Raw genomic sequence first — 20,249 nt, 5'->3', positions numbered from 1 at the left:
TCCAGTGCGAACAGCCTCTCCCCTATTTCCATTCGATGAAGTCATCAGAGGACAGGTGGATGTGGATCCTTTCTTTAGCCGCGGGACAAGCCCCGAAAAAATAAAATCTGACGTCGCTCTGCCACAGCTGACGCTGCCGCCGACGCCGACGCCGACACCAGCGTCGCAGTACACAGCGACGCGGCGGCGCAGTCGACCGAGAGTATATCTGTTACAGGTAAGCGCGAGGTAGCGTTTATTTGCGCTCGAACAGCGAACGTGGTAGCACAGACTCAGAGACGGCGAAGAAAAGCGAAAAGCGAGACAGCTCAGTGGTTCGTGTCCAGGCTGAACTCAAAATAGAAATTCGAAAAGGAAATCGGTTTAATTTAATCGAATTTAATTGAAAATACCTCGTAGTAAAATCGAGTTATTGTCCGACGCGCTTTCCCATTCCATTTCGGTCCGGCGGAGAAGACATAATTGATAATTGCCATTGAGAAGAGCCCAGTGCGAACATAAACACGCCGAAGAAGGAAAAACATTCGTTCGAGTGAAATAGAAATTGAAATTGATTTGACAAAACTTCATTTGTTGCGCCATTCCCATACCCCCTGGAGTGCCCGACAATTGTGCAACCTCAAGACTCTTAACCTTAACAATTACCATTTGGCCACAAAAGCTATTGGCACAATTCAGTTCGATTCAAGTGCCTGCCCCCAAACTCACTTTTACTCCGACGAAAATCAAAAATCAAACAAATAAAAAAAAAACTCTATTCGAAAACGAAAGCAAAACAAAAGTTTGATTGAAGCGCCAACCGTCCCCCCACCCAAACGCCTTGCTAAACTCGAGCGGCAGCCCCCACCAGCGGTCCCCAGAAGACTACAAAATGGTTGAGAAAACAGGTGAGTGTGTGCCCGTGGAGGTGGATGTGGCTGGTGGAGAGTGCAGATTGGAGGCTGGACAGACCATGTGCGAAGGTTAATCGAATTGTTGGCTCAGGCGAAGGCGGGGAGTGTGCAAAATTGCTTTGTTTTTGGAGCAAATCTCAATGAAAATATTGAAAATTGTGAAAGCTCTCTTGGGCCGAAAAACACCCACGGTTCTATCTCACAAGTGAGATGTATGTCCGCCTGTGGGCGATGCTCGAGGGATTATAAACATTTTATTGGCATTTGCACATTTTAAATCAATTTTGATCATGAAATCAAACAAGTTTCAAACAAATCATTGCAAAATTTCCATTATTAATTAGCCACACATTTTAGAACAGATTAGAAGAGTGTGACATGAATTTAGCACCACTTTTAGCTAATTTGTGGTAACATTTAGCACAATTTAAATCTGAATTGAGATATGGGACAGTTTGAATTAAATTTGTTTGAATTTGAGCTTGAACAATAAATTGTATAACTGAGCAACAAATTTAATTGAAAACCATATTAAATTGGTTTCACTAAAAAGTGATTTAAAGCTCTAACCTCCTTTTACTACCGTTTTAGTTTTCACTTTCACAACATACTCTCTTAATCGCCTCCACTATTAATCATCTTTAATAAGAAACTTCAAAGACCCTTTAATAAATCATCTTTTTGGGGGTCCATTCAATCGAAGTGAGGCGGCGGCCTGGGCTGCTGTCTCCGCCCATTATCGATACCGATAACGACATGATTGCCATACGATAATTTTCACAACGAAGCATGACAAAGACAGCAAGTTAGCCCCGAAGCTATTTGTATGCCCTTTGCAGAGGGTATAATGATTCTGACTACAAGGAAGACTCCAAGGAGTATTGAGAGATATCAGACAGAATGGTAGATATAACTATAACTTGGGTAAAAGCGATAAGAATAACATCGAACGGTTCTTATAGGTGTTTGTGAGCAGCGGGCTACTGGAAGAGTATTCAAAATCCTTCCTTTACCTAGTGCTTTGTACAGCTTTAGTTTTTTTTGATGCTTGAACGTGGCTTCCGTGGCAAGTCTGTAACTGAAAGTTCGCATGACAGCAAAAGCCCCTAGAGAAAGAAAGAGGTGGCCGGCGGGAGAAAGAGCGGACATTGATAGGTAAACAACAGCAGAGGCTTCGTTTCAGTAATTTAAACAATGACGATCATGATCGTGATGATGACTTCCTCAACGAAAGAAATAAAACTACTTGCGAGAGTGAATGAACTACCAGCGAATCGAAATAGGAATAAAATGTACGATGGAATTGATCAGTTTGGGTCCCGAATCTTCAGATACTCTACCAAAAATGTCTTTGGGACACCAGTTGATGCGTTTTAAACTTCAGGTCAAAGTGGTTATAGCCCCTGAGAGGGTACACGAGAGTCAAAGAAACCAATTAAGAGCCCCAAAAGGGTAACTAATGTGTTTTTCTCTTACGGATCCACCTTATTTGTGCAGCCCCAACAAGCAATTAATAAAGATCTTAATTGCATTTGTTGTGTGCGTATTTTAAGCGTTTCGATCTCTGGCGTCATGTCCGCCGCCCGACAAGCGATACCAAACACCGCGCGAATTGATAAAAATCGAAAATATTTGCCCAGAGCTGAAATTCGAATTCGTTTTCAGAGCAAGCTCCACCATAATTGAAATTCTTGGTTCCAGCTAATTAACGTCACACTGCACTGTTGCTGTTTGGACAATTGTTTAAACACAAAGTTCAATATTTGGTTTAAATATCAAATATTGTCAGTGCCTGCTGGAAAAAAGTGCGATATGGGAACAGTTTAAGGGCGAACGGAATGGTAGGGGCCGTCTTGGGGTATGGTAGGTGCGTGAGAATTGTGACGCTCAATGGCGCTGGAGTTCTATCGCACAAACGTGTTTATAATTTCTTCCCCTCGGAGCTTAATGTCTTTCCCGCCTCGTAATTCAATGCGTTGTCATCTTTGGCCAACATCGCTGGAAATTATACATGTTCAGGCTGACAGACGATGGAGAGATTCCGCTCCACCTGATGCTGGTTTCTGCTGTGTTTTTATGGAGAGTCGGATTCGTAGATATTAAATTACAGTAATAATCGTGAGCCAAGTTGACATGACATCACGGTGAAATTGTTTTTGCGTTGAGTTGATGGCATTCGAAACAGTAGCACACAAAAATACTGGGGACTCAGGAAACGTGTGTGTCCATATGCCATAGAAAAACTGTAGACATGTGGCACAGTTAGTGCAGCGCAGTTCTCAATGGAAGATCAACTTGTCTGTTAATCGGATAGCTTATAATTAAGCTAATAAGCTGCCACTGGGGGGCACCAGCGAAGATGTTCGTTCGTTTTTTCTCATGGAAAGTTTTAGCAGTTGCGTCGTAGTTTAGAATTTACTCGTAAATGTTCTCTATTGCGCAAATCTGTACGTAGAAGCTGAAATTGACAGATCAGGGCATTTGTTGTGCATATTAATGATAGTCTCTAGCGGAAATATTATTGAAATTGAGATGAGCTTAGGAAGCAGGGATATGACCAGCACAATATTCTCTCAGGCAATTCCTAGAAAAACCTTTTGTTTTGGGTGGGCAGGGAATCCGTTGCCATTAGTTCTTTAGCGGTTCCCTTAGCATGTCTCGCCTCATCCTAAATGGGAAGTCCCTCTAATAACAGCTTCCCCTTATGGTTCTACGCAAATTATACAAATTATGCCGGTTAAATGGCCAAGTCATAAACCACTAACATCAATAAATTTCCCACTTATTTATGGGCATTGTTCGCGAGCCAGTTAAGGTGTCACATATTGTTAATCGGTCAAACGGCCATAAAGATATTTGCCCAAGTACTGGACCCACTCCTCCCTCGCAACAAGCAAAAACTGAATAGTCCCTGCCCCAGACACAGACCCAGACCCAGACCCATATCCATAGCTCCGACCCGGTAAGCGTCGGCATGTGACTAATTAATTTATTGCAATTAATTAACGGTCAGCGAACAGGTTTCGATCTTTCTCTCTACTAGCCCATTGGAACGCAATGTATTGTTAATAAAATCATCACCTTAGTCGACAAAAGTGGTGCCCAAGGGTTGCGCAAACCCAAATGAATAATCCGATTAAATTGATTAATTATTATAGACGATACGATACGATATACGGAATGAAAACAAACTGCGAGAACAGAACCTTTTGTTTTGCACTTATACAATTGGCAAGTGGGAAATTAACGCCAGTGTGTTTGCAGCAGAGAATAACAACAATAAGAATAACAGGCAGATATATAAATACACACACGATTTGCATACGCACGTAAATAACCCACGTGATTAAGTTGTGTGCACGCACATTAGCCAGGCCGCGCCGCGCCGCGCCTTAAGCCTAACGGTACAGCAAAAGCTGCGACGACACAAGTCGGCGATTAAATGCAGCTTTATTTGTCGCTGGAAGGGGTAGAGTAGAAGGCTTTCGATCTCTTTGTGGTGCGCTTCGGCTCTCCCTCTCTCCCCTAGCGTGTGAGTGCAGTCAGAGATCAAGCCAAAGCGCAGCGGAAGACGGAAAGCTTAAGCTTCAAAGCTTACTTTCGTTTTCTTCATCGTTCAGGCATTTCCCAACACAAAAGCATTTTTTCTGTGTATTAGTTGATTATAACTCCGCCTTGCTTTATCCTTTCTGTCAGAGTGCTCGTTCTATTCATTTATTCATTAAAAAACATATGATATGGGAAAAACATAGGTAAATTAGCAAATGTATGCCAAATTCGCGTGTCTCCACCGAATTAATGAGTGGAAGGCAGGTAAAGAAGAGGTAAGAACAGGCGCTAGGCGATGACATTGCTCATGTTCTAATAATAAGCAGATAAGTCATGAGTCCCCCAATGAGCATAACAAGGCTGGGGATTCGGTAGCTAAGGGATATGGGTGTGCCTGTGCCAAGCCTTTAGCTTGGCCTCCAGTGAGGCCAGGGCCTGGCCCGGCACGTGTACCCCAGCCGGCCACGCCCCCACCTTGACTCTGTCTTTTGAGTGCATTGCTGAGTGCCCAAGGCTGTCACAAGAAGCAGGGAAAGAAAAGGGATTGGTGCCCCATCCCAGATTTGCTTCTCCCAGTGTATGTTTTACGAGCTGCAGGATGTGTGGAGCCGCCATAGCGAGCAAGTCCATGTCGAGCGGATGTCCGCAGCCGCAGCCACATCAAGTTTATAGCAGCTGCAGCGGCTTTCACCATAGCGTCTAAACATGCATTTAATGGCCCAAAGCCAAAGCTGGAATGCCTTACTGGCATAGATTCCAGTCCCGTCCGAATAGGCCACATGCAATACTGTGGATGACTATATTTGGCTTGGAGCGGCGGCCAGTGACACCGCCAGTGCCAGTGCCAGTGCCAGTGCCAGGGAGTTGCTAATTATACGGTAATATAACGCTTGTCCATTACGCAACTGAGCCAAATCGAACCTTAAATGGAGATCCTAAACTTTGGCTATCTGAAGGCACTCAGACTGAGCCCCAAGCTGACTCACAGCGTCTGCCGTTGCTTCTCTACGATTATCTTATCGGTCAGTCCGTCAGTCGGCCGGCGGGCAGTCAGTTTCACTGGCCATGGTCGTAAATCTTTAGGGAGAACGAGAGCCGAACCCCCCGGCACATGAAAGCGAGCCAGCCGCGAATCTGAGATTCTATCTAGTACATTGCGAAATAGTAGAATAATCCCACTCGAATGGTTTCGTTTTGCATGAAAGGTAGATCTAGATTTCCAGGTGAAAGTGCTGAGATTTCTGGAAATTGTAAAATTGTTCTCTGTGTGCGTGTGTGTGTAGCGACCTTGACATTTGCAGGGCATTAATAAAAGGCTCTCTAATATGACGAGTACGGAATACCCTTTAATTTAGTACGTGTATAACAGTTGTATAGCAGACTTTCCAGTAGAACAAAAAATCGTATCTTATTATAATCTTTAAGTGAGGAAAATGTAATTACACTGAGAAAATAATTACATAGTAAAAAGAAATACTCACATTTAAATAAAATCTTCGGTTTTGTATACAAACATAGAGCAATTAAATAAAATTCACTTTTATTTAAATATAATATAACGTTTTTTAGTACAGCTCATATTTAATCAAAATTTAAGGGGAATTATATTTAATTTAAATATGAAAATATTTTATTTCCACTTTCGGGCAAATATTTAAATCTAATTAATTAAATCTAAATATTAATTTAATTGACATGTAAATATTCAGGGCTGAGGCCTATTTCTCTGGCTGTAATGTAGTTTTCGTTATTTCTCGTTATTTATCCTCACAATCTGTTTTATTCCAGAATTGATCTGCACCTGAATTACATTCATATCTTTAACATTGAGAGTCTTCTTCTCAAACGCCATTTACCCCTTGAAAGAGCATCAAACACCTGAAACTTTACCTGCAGAGAAGATCGGAATCTCTTCGAGTACGAATAAAACAGAAATTATTTTGATCATCCTCGGTCGTTGTTGTTTTGTTTTGTCTTGTTGTAGTTGTCAAACACGGAAGCAAAGCGAGAAAGAGAGTAAAGAGCAGGGCAGAAGCGGTAACAAAAACGAAGCCACTCTTTACCTGTTTTGAATTTCAAATTTCCGTTTGGCTGGGCAAAAAGAAAACGGGACAAAAAAGCTATGAAAAATCCAGTGTGGCTCCCGTGTGAGTGTGTACCGGGAATACAGGTACAGTTGTGTCAGTGGCACTTTATTCCGGTATGTGGGTCAGGCGAATCAACTTCTCTTCTGCTCTGGCACTCCAGAACCAATTTGCGACCGATGACACATACGGATGGAATTTGTCGATTTCAAAGAGACAAAATGTTAAAAGTACTCTGGGCCTGTACCAGTAGATAGCGGAAGAACTCTTCGTTTGATGTCTGCCCATGTCCCTGTCCCTGTCCCTGGGCCCATCCACTAATTAATTTCGTGTCAATCATCGCAATGGCATTGCGATTGATATGATTGATAACGCTGCAGATGGCGCTAACGTCCGCGCCCTTTTGGGGTAAATTATTGGAAATCAGAAATCTATTACAATCAATTCGTTTATTATCAATTAGTTATGGAGTTGCATGAGACAAATTAAAACCGAAATTAACACAAATAAATCTTCGTGTGGCAAATGTACAATATCTCTGCCTAAATCTGGCCTTGTCTGATGGATTGTTTTTGGCAAATAATGGTATCCACTCAATGCCTCGTCGGCACGCCCTCACCTTCCTTCCAATTGATGACTATTGTGTGTAATTGTTGTTATTATTATTATTATGGTTGTTTTTGATGTTTTTTCTTTACTTTTTGTTAATTCCATTTTTTAATGTGCCCGCCAGCCACGGTAATTTATTGGATTTCGCATTTTCTTCAGACCAATTTCAATGGCAAACAAAAGGCGTCTCAAGTTTTTTTTTATTGTTGAGCATTAGCCCGGTGCGGTTCCAAGGATGTGCCAAGAAAGCCTACTGCAACCTGCCCCCGCCGCCGCCCCGAAGGTTGCCAGGCGACCCAGACCCATCGCAGCCGAGCAATTTAGATTAGTTTTGGTTAACTCTCTGGCGATAAGAGGCCTATTTTTAGGTAGCACCAACTACTTTATCTTTATGGTGACTTTTTTTATGTGGTTTGCTTCCTGAAGCCAAAGCAAAACCAGAGGTAAAGATATAAAGCCCATCAATTATGAGACTGCTTTCAGTTGATAACTTAAGCAAGTAAGACCCCCAACAAGCCTATTCCACAAAGTCCCCCCCGACAATTATGTGCAAACCTGCTGGAAGGCAGCCGGAAAATGCATGGGGGGAAAACAGCTTAGAGTGAGTGACAACGGATGCCAGCGGGTCCATCCAAGCTCAGAGCTGAGGCTCAGATGAGAGGCGCAACAAATTGCTAATAAATGTCTCGTGGGTTCCATTGAACTTGAATCGAGTCTCGAAATAGCAATTCGATTCGTGATTAATGCGGCGAGTGCTTGGCAGATGAAGTTATTAATTTCCCCGCCAAATTATTGATTGATTCACCAATCGTTTTTGTTTGTCTCTCGTCAATGGCCGTGTAATTACGCCTGACGTTTTGTTATCTTTAATTAATTTCAATTAACATTTGTTTCTTAAACGGAATCTGCATTTTGGCAGAGATAGAATACAGAACGTCGTGTGAATTTAATTAAATCAAATGCTCGATGGCAATATACCATACATTTCTACGCTTATGCTGATTGGCTTTTGGCCAATTGCGATTCTTGTCAACAGGCTGATCTGGTTTCATTTTCCACTCTTATTTATGGTACTTACTTCCCGGCTTTTGGATCGATTTCATGGGTGGGTGTGCTCGTGTGGGGGCTGCAATAATGATACGATTACTATTCATCACACAATAAATACTCCTTAATTGACATTTCCTCCGTTTGAAAGACCTTCTGAAAGCCTGTTCTTCAGACTATCTTCTGACACATTTGAATACTGTTAGTCACCCTCTAATCACTATTTCCCCCTTGAAAATTGAAATATTTTAGGTATTTTATCATTTTGTCATTGAATTCTGATAAAAAAAAAACAGGAAAAACGGCGCCACATTTTGATTGGATTCGTAGGAATAGCAAAAAACGTGGTGACAGCTCCAGTTATTTATAGCTATCATTCCCGATCATGAAGGAGGCATTCAGAGCACGTTGCAGTGCATCTTGAGGCTAGGCCAAAGGTATTCCCAGGCATTTGATATTTTCACTTTGTGGAAACCATCGGAATACGGAATGTCCCGCCAGTATTACGATATATAGCAGATTCCAGTAGCCAACTGTTTTATTGTTGACCCTTTCCCTCTCATCTGGCCCTCCGTATCTGGCTTTTATCAAGGGTGCTCCCCACTCGCACAGAACCAGAGTCAGTGTCATGGGACCAATGCTGCTAACATGCGAGATAATTGCCGTATTAAGTGAAGTGTGGAACGTGTTGATTGTGATAACATCGCGACACTTATCAGTGGGTGGTTTCGGGGCGGCGTCCCGAGGCACAGACCTCTGCTTGAGTGACGAACTGAGATTTCGGTTAAGTGACAGTTACTTAAACGTGGCCTGATAAGATTTCTCTTTATACGCGGATTAAATGGGACTTCGAAAAACGAGGTGAAGTCTTTTTATGGCATCCAAAACACTTCAGGGCTCTGTTCGTTACCCTTACTTTTCTGGGCCACCAGAGAAATGTTATTTAAAAGGATTTCGTCACATGCACGAGTACGTATCAATAGTTTTATTGAACCAATGCTATTTTTCGCAAACATTTTCCAAAGTGTTTTTCTAGCAGGCAAATTAATTTACACCTGCTCATTAGCACTCAGGCAAGGCAGCCCAGCCGCGATAATGACAGTTGAAAGGCCCCCACTACTTTGTCAGGAAGTAAACACCCAAGTGCTATTGACGAAAATTAATTAATCAAATGATGCAAATTGTTTGAGCAGCCAGCAAAGGGCACACTTTAAGTCAACAACCGATGATCGTGCTAGCTCTGCTCTCTATGTACATACCTATTTATGTATATAAGACGCGGATGGTTTAGACTTACTGTATTTCCTTTAAAGCAGCGATCGGCATGACCCTATCTTATCTGCATAAGAAAGGGTATAACACCAATACTATGTTCTGTTTCGCCTGCTGTCCAGCGTGCCAGCGTGCCGTGCCGATCACTGCTTTAAAGCTTTCCGTATAACAGCAGCCTACTTCTCTCTCAGTGTCAGAGCGAGAGAGGAGAACGACTGAAAGTCGCAGAAGCTGCAGAAGCAAGACGCTGCAGATGCAGGAAAGCTATAGCCTGTTGCCTATGCGAGACTGACTGATTGATTGATTGAGTGATGATGAGAATGACAGCGGCATGGAACGAAAGTGAATAAATAAATTAATAATTTGATTAGCATTTGGCATGCGTTGTGCAGGTTTTAATCGACTTGGACTTGGATAAATGTTTTATTTTTAGTTCGTTTACCAAAGCCAGTGGCGTAGCTTGTAGGTGCAAGAGGGACAAGAGGGCTTTGGGGTGCCGGATACTGACCAGCAAATACATGTTGAGAAAATAGCGTATTTTTAGGTCATTTTTAACTCCTAACTCCTGGACAAAATTGAAAGCTGAAATGCGAGCTACCAGAGGTACCAGAAACTGAAATATCTTTCAAAATAGATTTTGGGAAATTCATTGAAACTTTTGTGAAAAGTAGGCGAGTTTTTAACACTAAAAAACCTTTCGAATGTGAAACATTACGACGAACATTATTAATCCGAGTGTGCTTTGCTAAACTACTAACCTAAATAAAATCATTACGTAACTGACTTTAGGACCTTTGGCTACCTATCCTTTTTACAGCACTGACTAAATACTTACTTTTTTGTGTGTGGTTTTTCCTTTGCTTTGCAGAAATGTGGAAATTCTTAGGCGTCGCCGATATAACCGAGAATAAAAATATCTGGCGCATGCTGCTCGGCGAGCTGCTTGGAACATTTTTCTTGATCGCCATCGGCGTTGGCAGCACAACGAGCGGAAGTGTACCGCAGATTGCATTCACCTTTGGCTTAACGGTGGCCACACTGGCACAGGTAAATATACGCACACCTCTATATATATACTTCGATGTGTATTGTACATACAAAGAGAAGGCAACGACAACTACGCCGACAGAACGACAGCGACAGCTACAGCGAGATTTGTGATTTGAGTTGGAGATTTCAAATTCAAGTTAGTGCGTACTGATCGGTGGGTACGTTCAAGGACACGCCACACGTTACACTTTCGGCCCCGAGCGAGCCAAAGCGAAGCTGGTGGCACTGCTCGGCTCTGCTCGGCTCGGCGCTGCGCGGTGCGTCGCTCATTCACAAACGTCGCTCACTGCATTTTGGGCAAGAGACATTGGCATTTAAGATGTGGTTAGTGGGAACAGGGCGGGGAGAGGGAAGGGGAGGGGAGGGGCGGGGAGGGAGCGCTATAAAAACGGCAAACGAATGCAGCTCAAGTCTGCGTGCGAATGTAATTTACAAAATTGACAGATTTACAAACGCACACCCGTACACCCGTACACACGTACACTCGTCCGGGGTGGGGTGGAGGGGGGAAGGGAATGAATGTTTTTCGAATACGAATGCGAATAATAAATGCGCGCTCGCAGCAAAAGCGTCGCGTCTGTGGCTGTGCTGTGGCTGTGCTGTCTGCTGGCAATTAACATTAATCAACACGCAAAATATGCAATTAGATTATTATGCGTTTAATTACGTTATGCTGCTGAAAATTTGTGACGAGTGTTTCGGTTTTAGCATTTAAAGCGATGTTCGCTTTGCTTTGAATTTATGGCACAACAGCAACAACAAAACCAATCGATCAAAACACGAAAAAGCTTCTAGAATCTACAGATCTGTTCTAATTATAGAACAGGTGGCTTTCTCTCTGCCACACTCGTTCGATAATTGATACGTTGCATGCCGCTGGAGAACTCAACGCGGTGGCAGGATTACCAATAGATAAATGCAGACACATTATCGCTGCTTGCCTCACTAATCTCCACCTGGAAGCATTTGCGACACTTGCCTCCCTGCCTGCCTGCTTGCCTCTTGGCCAATTAGTTGCCCAACAGCCAGACCAGGCGAAAGATGCCAGCGATTCGGTCACGAGATTCGTTTGCCAGCCTGCGGCACGTTCGCTGCCTTTGAGAAATATGAATATTGCATTTGTTCGATGAGTGGCTGTTGCGGCACGAGTCCGAGTGCGGCTCGGATCGCCGTTGATTGGAACCTCAGTGCAGCAGCAGCAGCAGCAGCTCCCATGAATGGAGCATTGCATTGCATTTCCCAAGCAAAGGCAAGGTGTGAGTGACGACAATTCCAGTTCGTTCGTCATCGTTATCGTTATCGCCAGTGCAATAACTGTTCAATGAAGCATGGCGCATGGCGTCAAATTGAGAAACGTGCTTAATTTCCAGTAATTTTGTGCCTTGGAATGGCAAACCCAGAAAGCGCCCAAGCGAAGACTCTGAAATAGAAATATCTCTTGAGTGGAAATACAATACGAGTAATCCCCTCCTAAGCCTCTGCCGGTTATCGTTCTGCCTAGAGAGAGAGCAGCGGCGGCATTCTTAATCGAAGATCGTTTGAAGATCCACATTTGTATGCAAACTGCATCTGGGGATCGCCTGACAGACTGCCAAAATGAAGTGGATCCCAGAAAATGCTAATAGATTAGAGTAGAATTAAATTTAAAAATCAAATAATATAGAAAAAACAGCAAACAACAATACGAATGCAACGCAGACACATTTTAATTTACCGATCGTACAGATAGTACTCGTACCGAGTGTACGATCTGTCAACTCTATGCGGGTCGTAAATCTGAAATGCCTGCCGCCCGCCTCATGCTGCCAGATGTCTATCGGTAGCACGGCCCGACAATTAGAGGGCTTGGCTCCCACTTTTGTCTGATTTGTGCGGCAAAACATAATGCTTACTAGGAAAAGATCTGTTGATAGCGCCGATCAAGAACCCCTAGAACCAAGCCCCAATGGAAGTTGGGCAGAACATGGCATTATATGGGAAAGGGAATTTTGAATATTTTTTAAGATATTCATTGACTCTCTCGGATTCATCTCTTGTTTCTAAAAAATCTCTTAGCTAAATTAAATAAGCCTTAGGCCTACTTAAACCAAAAGCAGTGCAGTGCAGGCTGTGTTTCTATTTCTATGGAAAATCGAGACAATTTGGTGCGTGCAGCGTTCACGTTTTCGTTTCCAATTCGCGATTTTTCGACTTTGGCTTTGGCCCGATCCGATTCCGATGCGAACTTGAATTGAATCGGAAAACCAGTAAGCGGCAGCCGCCACTGCAACGCAACAGTCGCCAAAGTGCTGCAGAAAAGCAGAACGAAACAAACAAGTTAACATTCAATTTTCAGCTGAAAAGCCATAAAATATGATTTAAGCGTAAATGTCGTTGATGTTGTTGTTGTTGTTGTTGTTGAAGCAGTGCACATGCGTACACCGATCGATCTCTCGACATCTCGATTGGCAGGACAGAGGGGCACACCGTGCCACGGCAGACTTGGAGTAGCCAAGAGATGGCCTTCGAAGCGGCGAGTGCTGACTGATCAAATAATAGCTGAATAGCTGATCTTTTGGGCACTATCTTAAGCAATCTATTAGTATTACTTGGCAAGGAAAGGAGTGATTCAAAAGACTTCTGCTTTCTAAACATCCCGCCCAACTGCCCCCTGTACTGCCTTCACCTTTGCCTGTACTCCCAGGCATTCAATCACTAGCCCAATGTCATGTCAAACCAATTCCAATCCCAAACACCAATCTCGTTTTATAGGCCTAACTCGATTTTCCATCCATCGGCGATGACTCAGCCTCCTCTCAGATTTCACACGCATCCGAGCTATCGCGATTGCTTTGGTTGCATATATTAAATTTAATTATGGGCTTTGTCGATACGAGTGTATCAATAAATTTGATTAATTTCACGACTCCTCGAGTGTGCAATTAAGGGGAGTAGAGGAGGCGCGCAGGGGGGGGGGGGCTGAGAACAATGCGATAGGCCTAGAGTCTTGGGCCCAGTCAGAGTCAGGTGCAACAAAAGCGGCAACTAAATATTATAGAATAGACGAAATTGCACGGCACGGCACGGCACGCATGAGCATAGCCAAAATGTCAAGAAGTTGTTCGAGTTGTTCGGATTGTTGTTTGCGTTGTTGGTGCGGCTCGACTTGGATCGGGCTTGGATCGGGCTTGGATCGGCCCGACTTGCTCTTGGCGGCTTTTGTAATTAGCGTTTTGTGGTTGCACGGCCAACACAATTTTTTGCTTACCTTTTTGTGCAACATTTTTTGCGCATTGCATTTATTAATTAAACGCAAAGCGACGCACGACATTGGCCATGCTATGCGACGCGGCTTACGGAGAAATCCATATCGAAATCGAATTGGTATCTCCGAAAAAAAAAACCAACAACCAAAAACTAGCAGCTCTGAAAAGATATCGGACAACATAGAAGCCTGCACATCGACCTTGAAGGCAGTGCGTTCGATTCATTCATAATGCGGGGAGTACTCACACCGCCACTCACACTCGCACTCGCACTCACACTCACACTCACCCGACAGGGGGCAATTTGTTGGGTATTCGATTTCCATTTAGCATTTACCATTGCCCAAGTGCTTCCAAGCGATCTCCTGAGGCAGTGACTCAACAGAACTCAACCCCCAGCACTTTTACTTTCTGCCTTTGCAGAGATACAATCCGTCGATCCGTCGATGTTGCATTTCGAGTGCATCTCATGTCTGATCTCACATCTGACAAATTGCTCGTATCCGCTGGCAGCGTACGGCGATTGTGCAACGGAAAATTAGAAAAAATGGAAGGCGAAAACCAGCTGCCATGGCAAAGGGCACAAAGGTTGTCTGTGTGTTGTTGAGACTTGACATTTGATAGATCCCAGAGCGAGAGAGAGAGAGGGACGACAGAGGGGCAGCACAGATCTCAACCTATAAAAGAACTTTGATTAAACCACCTTTATTCATCTCTTTTTCCAGGGCTTGGGACACCTCAGCGGCTGTCACATCAACCCGGCCGTGACCCTGGGCTTCCTGGTTGTCGGTGAGATCAGCATCTTGAAAGCGGCCTTCTACATCATTGTCCAGTTAGTGGGAGCCATCGCCGGTGCTGCTATTATAAAGGTGGCCCTCGACGGCGTCGTGGGCAGCGGCCTGGGGGTATCCATGTATGATACGTCCCTGAGTGTGGGCCAGGCGGTGCTGATTGAGGCTCTGATCACCTTTATTCTGGTGTTTGTGGTCAAGGCCGTGTCGGATCCGGGCCGTCAGGACATCAAGGGTTCGGCGCCCCTGGCCGTGGGTCTGTCGATTGCCGCCGGACATCTGTGTGCGGTGAGTGGGCGCTGAAGGATGTGCCATTCGATCAGGTATTAATGTTTTTTTTGTTGCAGGTCAAGTTGAGCGGCGCCAGCATGAATCCGGCTCGCTCCTTTGGCCCAGCCGTTGTCCAGGGCTTGTGGACCGATCACTGGGTATACTGGGTGGGTCCCATTGCCGGCGGCCTCGTGGCCGCTCTCATCTACAGGTTCATCTTCAAGGTGCGCAAGGATGATGAGGCCGACTCGTACGACTTCTAAGACCGGAGGCCGTGACAGGATTCGCCTCCATATTGTTGTAAATGTTCGCACCTGCTTAGAGTTCCCAGTTTCCCGCTTTCCCACTTACCATTTTCAATCGCCTGGCATCACCCAATAACGCATCGAATTCGATTCCAAATTCTCCTAGATTAGTCCATCTCCTACCCCTGCCCCACAATTGTGCAATTTTATTTGTTAAAAAATGAAACGCAATCGCCTTGTTTTAGTGGTAATCTTAAGCTAAATTATATGTTACGCGCACTTTCGAAGAAAAACCACCAACCATCGAAATTGTACCTCGAAATCACTTTTAATTGTCGAGCACCAACCAGCGCACCTCTTTGATAAATTACGAATTGTATTATGATTATGTGTAATTAAAGAAAAAACTATGAAAATCAACATGCTGTAGAGGCGATTTCTGGGACGGATTTAAGGTTTTGGGTTGTCCAAAAGACTAAAAGAATCCCTTCTAGCAGAGGGGATCTACACGGTGTACCCAGAATAATTTAAATAATACCAGAAATAATTTGAATTAACGGAGTTTCGAATATAACGACTGTTATCGATTTTCCACAAACAGCCGTGCGGCCAACTATCGCAACAGCGCCACTGGGCGGCAATAAGTGGAACCTGAAATTACCAAATTCGCAGCATTGTAAAAGCAACATTTAATGCTTACTGGTGTTGCTCAACATGCTAATAGCAACATTTTTTTCCGTTTTAAATTGAAACAAATTTGCGCTCACAAAAATCCTGAGGATAGTTGAGAAATCAAATTTGCAAGTATACTGTATTGCCAAAATGCCTCAAAAGTCGATTAAATCTAGGAAAAATAATTGCGCAATCCATTGGCGTCATTAATTTATACAATACAATACAATAGGTGAAGCATAAAGATATATATTTTTTTTAATAAATTAGAGTGAAGATGAATCGATTAAATGGGATTGTAAGCGAGAGTTTAACTGGAATTCGTTGGGACACCGTAGTTCCATTTGGGTTTTCGAAGTTTAAAGATGTCCCACAATATAAAAGTTTTCGTTCTAATCATTGTTGTATCATATGTGGTCATCGAGGTTAGTAAAACCATCTTCAACCAGCTATGATCCATTCTAAAAACTATACAACATATTGCAGGTCACTTCGAAGGTCGACTTTACCAACATTGTATGTACTTCGTATGATAAAGAATTTTCTGACTTTGAGTACTGCTACCTGAAATCGGTGAATCGGACCTACAAATATTTATCTTTTAAATGTAACCTGTACCAGAAGCCAGTAAGGAAAGTAAATGTAAGTGCAATGCCGAAATAGAGCAAGTTTTTGTAACTAATTTCAATTTGAAATCTCAGGTAAATTTAGCACTGCACAAACGATTCAATGGCTATAGGCCATTCATGTACAATATCACTGTGGATGCCTGTAAATTCCTTAAGGATCCTCAAAAAAATCCAATCTTAAATTTTTTTTATTCTTGGAACGCTCCGTTTCTTAATGTAAACCATACGTGCCCCTTCAATGTAAGTTAATCCCTTACAGGCTCGCCAACACAATTGGTAATAATTGCAACTATTTTTCCGCTTCCAGCATGCTATTATCTTGGAAAAGTTAAACACTGAATCTGTAAATCACCAATTTTCTGTAGTGCTACCATTTCCGGATGGTGATTATATGGTAGAAGTAAACTGGATTGCCTACGACATCAATCGGGCTGTGACCAAATTTTATTTCACTCTCTCTTGAGTTATGAACTTGACAAATATATATGTATTAAATGCCTCTGTAAATCCAATCCAATGTTCATTCGAAGCCATTATGCTTCAAGGGTATGCTTCGCATCATTCTTACATAATTTGGCCATCCAATTATCCTATCTTTTCCTATTCCTGTCCATTCCTTGGCAGACGAATCCGAATCCCTCGGCACAGACAAACCACATAACACGTTAAATTCGTAGGAGCACATTTTAGTGTGGAACATACATAGAATTCTTAAGACAACACGTAATCCGTAACTGTATCCAAATATTAGGCTACTCCGCCGCCGCCTCATCCTCGTCCAGCTGCTCGCAGTCGATGTCGCTGCACTCGGACTCCGATTGCGTGGGTCTACGGCTGCGCTGGGCCTGGCCCAATGCCTCGTGGCCATAGGACGTGGCGCCTCCGGCTCCTGTGCCAGGGACGCTCCGGTGCTGCAGAAAGTTGGCATTCGCGTCGCCAAAGACGCGCTCCAGCTCGGCCAGGCCGTTGGTCGAGCCGGTTTCCGCTTCCGTTTCCGGTGTCAGGGTGGCGTACTTCAATTGGAGATAGGCCTCGCTCTGAGGATGTGGCGGGGCGTAGTTCATGAACCCGCCCGCATAGGACTTGCAGCGCGGCACATAGCTGGACGGGGACACGGGCACTCCACCCGCCGACGACTTGGATACGCCAAAGGGCAGAGCAAAGTTGAGGGGCTGTCCACGGGATAGAATGGCATTGCGGGCGCTCTCCATGACACTGGGTCCCGGCAGGGGAGGCATTCCCCCACTCTGTGGATACGGACGCATTGGCGGCGCTGCTGCCGCCATTGGAGGGGCGGACCCACTGCCGTTCAGCATGATGGACTGGATGGGTGTGGGGCCGGCGGGCGTCTGACTGAAGAGCCAAAGGCGATCGCCCACCACCATGGGTCTGGCCAAGCCCCCGATCCCCAGCTGGGCGTAGTAGTGGGACGCCAGGGTCTCCACATCCGATGTGTACTTGCGCTTCCACTTGGTGCGACGATTCTGGAACCAGATCTTGATCTGCACAAGGTGTTATTAGAAGAGAACTGACTGCCTTTTGGGGTTGAGTTGTGCCCTCACCTGCGTCTCCGTCAGCTGGAGCTGTTTTGCCAGCGCCGTTCTCTTGGCCACCGATAGATACTTGCCCCGCTCGAACTCCGTTTCCAGGGCCTTGATCTGGGCCGCCGAGAAAGCCGTTCGCGGACGCTTCTTTCGATCATCGCCGAGTGCTGCAAGCGGAAGGAGTTAATGAATGAATGCGAAATTGTTTCATTGATTCAAAGACACTTATTGCTACCGACAGCGGGCATTCCGCTCTTCCGTTGCCAGGGAGAGGTGCCAACTATTTGCTGCTAATTGTAATTTGTCGATCCGTTACCAAGGCTGCCCCAATCCCTTGTTGGCAACCACTCAAGCGTTTCAATCAAAAAGCTGCATCTCATTCAGCCATTGCCTCTAATTGGCCATTTGGCGTGGCATTCTCTTGGCTGACCGAAAACAAATTGTCATATAAATTCCTTCTCTACGGTTGGAGGCCCTCCACCTATACCTTTTCTTTCAGATCTTTTCCGATCCCGCACCCGCTTTGACAACTGCATCATTAGCTACTCGTATGTGACGGCGTCGGGCTTTTCTTTCTGTATTTTCTGTCACCTCTCAAGCTAATTTTTGACCATTTGTTTCTTGATCGCACAGTTGACAGATGAGATCACTCAGCCATGGCGGCGTTCGTTCAGGTGGAATTACCAATATCATTAGTAACAAAGCCTGAGAGATTGGCGTTTGGGCCTTTGGGTCAAAAGTCTCGATATGTATAAGGTGCAAAGAGTGTATCCTTATACATTCCCCAAGAAACAAAGGAAGTTTCGGGACAGTTTTGTTTCTCTGCTCGTTCCCATCCCTAGATCCAATCTTTGCAGAGAATCAGTATCCTTAATTGGACGAAAATACCATCTTTTATGCGCAACTGGCATTTAGTTATAATCATAAAATCCTCTCAAAAATTAGGTATTCCTTATAAATTCCTTAAAAAGCACAATAAGACAGCCATTTTATAGATTTCTCCGGACCTCTTCTCACAGCTGTTCTGCAGTCCACTTCCATCAATCATACGCACCGTTGCCGTCGTCTGAGGCGATATCTATATCACTTTTGCCATCGTCCAGAGCATCCTCCAGGCAGCTCGATGTTGCCGGACTGGAGACGCGCGACACATCACAGATGCTGCCGCCTCCACTGTCATCCTGCGACGCCGCCTGTGACGCGCCGATCAGCTCGAAACTATTGGAGGCACGCAGCTCCGGCTTGGCCAGAATCTGATCGATCGAAAAACTGTGCGGATACCGACGCGCCGCCGATTGGGAATTCATATTTGAACCGATCTTGAATTGGGTCTTTTGGCCTCTGCGATGGCTATCAAAACAACAGCGCGCCTCGAGTGGTTTCGGAAAACTAATTTGAATATTTCGAAGTGCAGGATCTTGGCAACCGGGCGATGCCTGGCGGGGCGTGGCCTCGGCTATATTCAGTCGCACTCTCTCTTTCTCCCTCACACTCTCCGCAGCTGTCTGTTTGTCCTCGTGGGAGCAACAGAAACAGACATAGCCGATTCCGATTCCGAATCCGATTCAGAGCGAAGCAGACACACATGTGGGTTTATTTTTAAAACATGTGTGTGAAATGGTTTGGGTGTCTGGGCGTGTCTTTCGAACATTCCCCTATACCATATATTTTCGTCTTCGTTCTCTCACATCTCGGCTATGATTAAAAGCCATAATTTTTGGCTAATTGTCTACAAGTAGCGCTATTTAATATTTTGATGGCATTGCTAAATATATTTAATACGTTTGCAATCACACATATTTCATGCCTCTGATTAATGAGCATGTGATCGAAATTATGCGGACACGTGTCTCCATTAGGAGCAGATCTTCAGAGTATTTGTATTCCTTTTGTGATCTATTATAGCAAGGAAAGTATTCAGTATTAACATTGTTTTCTCCCACTGGTTGCTTCAGTGGGTGCTGAAGAGGACACTTTATCGTTCAATAAAGAAAGGTTACAGCCACATTTTCTTGGTCATCTCCACCTGAGAATGGGTCAAGAAATATATGGAGACACTTTTATACCTACTCTGGCAGAGGCCCCAAATAAAACGTTCATTAATTCGAAATTATGAACACATAATTCAGAGCAGTTCCGATCTAATACGGTGCGATATCTTCAGAGAGCCAGCAGCACACTCGGAAGGGGCGGTGAGGGGCGGTGGATCTTGAGAAATTAGCTGGTGGTACGGCAGACACTGGTTTCCAATTGGCGGGTAGCCAGCTCCACGTCGCTTACTACAGGGTGCTGGATGGCGGTGTGATAACGTCTTCATTATTCACGCACGATTTGAACAAAATATGTGAA

The 20,249-nt window shown here is 44.3% G+C and overlaps 3 protein-coding genes across 4 annotated transcripts; 2 read left to right on the top strand and 1 right to left on the bottom strand.

Annotated features, from left to right (window-relative positions):
* The first annotated feature begins 236 nt into the window (after positions 1-236).
* On the top strand, positions 237-15,465 carry Drip (aquaporin homolog protein drip). 2 transcript variants are annotated; one of them, XM_002138311.3, is made up of 4 exons: positions 237-887; positions 10,323-10,501; positions 14,475-14,828; positions 14,888-15,465. In XM_002138311.3, the coding sequence occupies exons 1-4, from the start codon at positions 872-874 to the stop codon at positions 15,071-15,073; spliced, it is 735 nt and encodes a 244-aa protein (XP_002138347.1). In that variant the 5' UTR covers positions 237-871; the 3' UTR covers positions 15,074-15,465. The 2 variants fall into 2 exon arrangements, with proteins under 2 accessions (XP_002138347.1, XP_015039424.1); XM_015183938.2 differs by lacking the exon at positions 237-887 and adding an exon at positions 10,211-10,229.
* A 236-nt stretch (positions 15,466-15,701) lies between these two features.
* On the top strand, positions 15,702-16,820 carry LOC26532949 (uncharacterized). The gene is made up of 4 exons (XM_015183937.2): positions 15,702-16,152; positions 16,214-16,369; positions 16,429-16,596; positions 16,664-16,820. The coding sequence occupies exons 1-4, from the start codon at positions 16,093-16,095 to the stop codon at positions 16,817-16,819; spliced, it is 540 nt and encodes a 179-aa protein (XP_015039423.1). The 5' UTR covers positions 15,702-16,092; the 3' UTR covers position 16,820.
* A 206-nt stretch (positions 16,821-17,026) lies between these two features.
* lms (lateral muscles scarcer) lies at positions 17,027-19,285 on the bottom strand. Its single transcript, XM_001360510.4, has 3 exons — positions 18,955-19,285; positions 17,919-18,067; positions 17,027-17,858 (listed from the first exon to the last, which is right to left on the bottom strand). The coding sequence occupies exons 1-3, from the start codon at positions 19,205-19,207 to the stop codon at positions 17,109-17,111; spliced, it is 1,152 nt and encodes a 383-aa protein (XP_001360547.2). The 5' UTR covers positions 19,208-19,285; the 3' UTR covers positions 17,027-17,108.
* Between the last annotated feature and the right edge of the window lie 964 nt (positions 19,286-20,249).

The sequence above is a fragment of the Drosophila pseudoobscura genome, chromosome 3, assembly GCF_009870125.1.
Source record: "Drosophila pseudoobscura strain MV-25-SWS-2005 chromosome 3, UCI_Dpse_MV25, whole genome shotgun sequence".
Lineage (NCBI taxonomy): Eukaryota > Metazoa > Arthropoda > Insecta > Diptera > Drosophilidae > Drosophila > Drosophila pseudoobscura.
The sequence above is the reverse complement of the archived record's forward strand: the minus strand, read 5'-3'. Positions and strand labels throughout refer to the sequence as shown.

What these genes read in the sequence shown, in the direction of transcription:
- lms (XM_001360510.4), bottom strand. Translation starts at nt 19,207, where the DNA reads ATGAATTCCCAATCGGCGGCGCGTCGGTATCCGCACAGTTTTTCGATC. An exon ending in CGCCTCAGACGACGGCAACG is followed by an intron (nt 18,068 to 18,954) that starts GTGCGTATGATT and finishes TTCCGCTTGCAG; the next exon opens with CACTCGGCGATGATCGAAAG. An exon ending in TCCAGCTGACGGAGACGCAG is followed by an intron (nt 17,859 to 17,918) that starts GTGAGGGCACAA and finishes CACCTTGTGCAG; the next exon opens with ATCAAGATCTGGTTCCAGAA.
- LOC26532949 (XM_015183937.2), top strand. Translation starts at nt 16,093, where the DNA reads ATGTCCCACAATATAAAAGTTTTCGTTCTAATCATTGTTGTATCATAT. An exon ending in TATCATATGTGGTCATCGAG is followed by an intron (nt 16,153 to 16,213) that starts GTTAGTAAAACC and finishes AACATATTGCAG; the next exon opens with GTCACTTCGAAGGTCGACTT. An exon ending in ACCATACGTGCCCCTTCAAT is followed by an intron (nt 16,597 to 16,663) that starts GTAAGTTAATCC and finishes TTCCGCTTCCAG; the next exon opens with CATGCTATTATCTTGGAAAA.
- Drip (XM_002138311.3), top strand. An exon ending in CGGTGGCCACACTGGCACAG is followed by an intron (nt 10,502 to 14,474) that starts GTAAATATACGC and finishes CTCTTTTTCCAG; the next exon opens with GGCTTGGGACACCTCAGCGG. An exon ending in CCGCCGGACATCTGTGTGCG is followed by an intron (nt 14,829 to 14,887) that starts GTGAGTGGGCGC and finishes TTTTTGTTGCAG; the next exon opens with GTCAAGTTGAGCGGCGCCAG.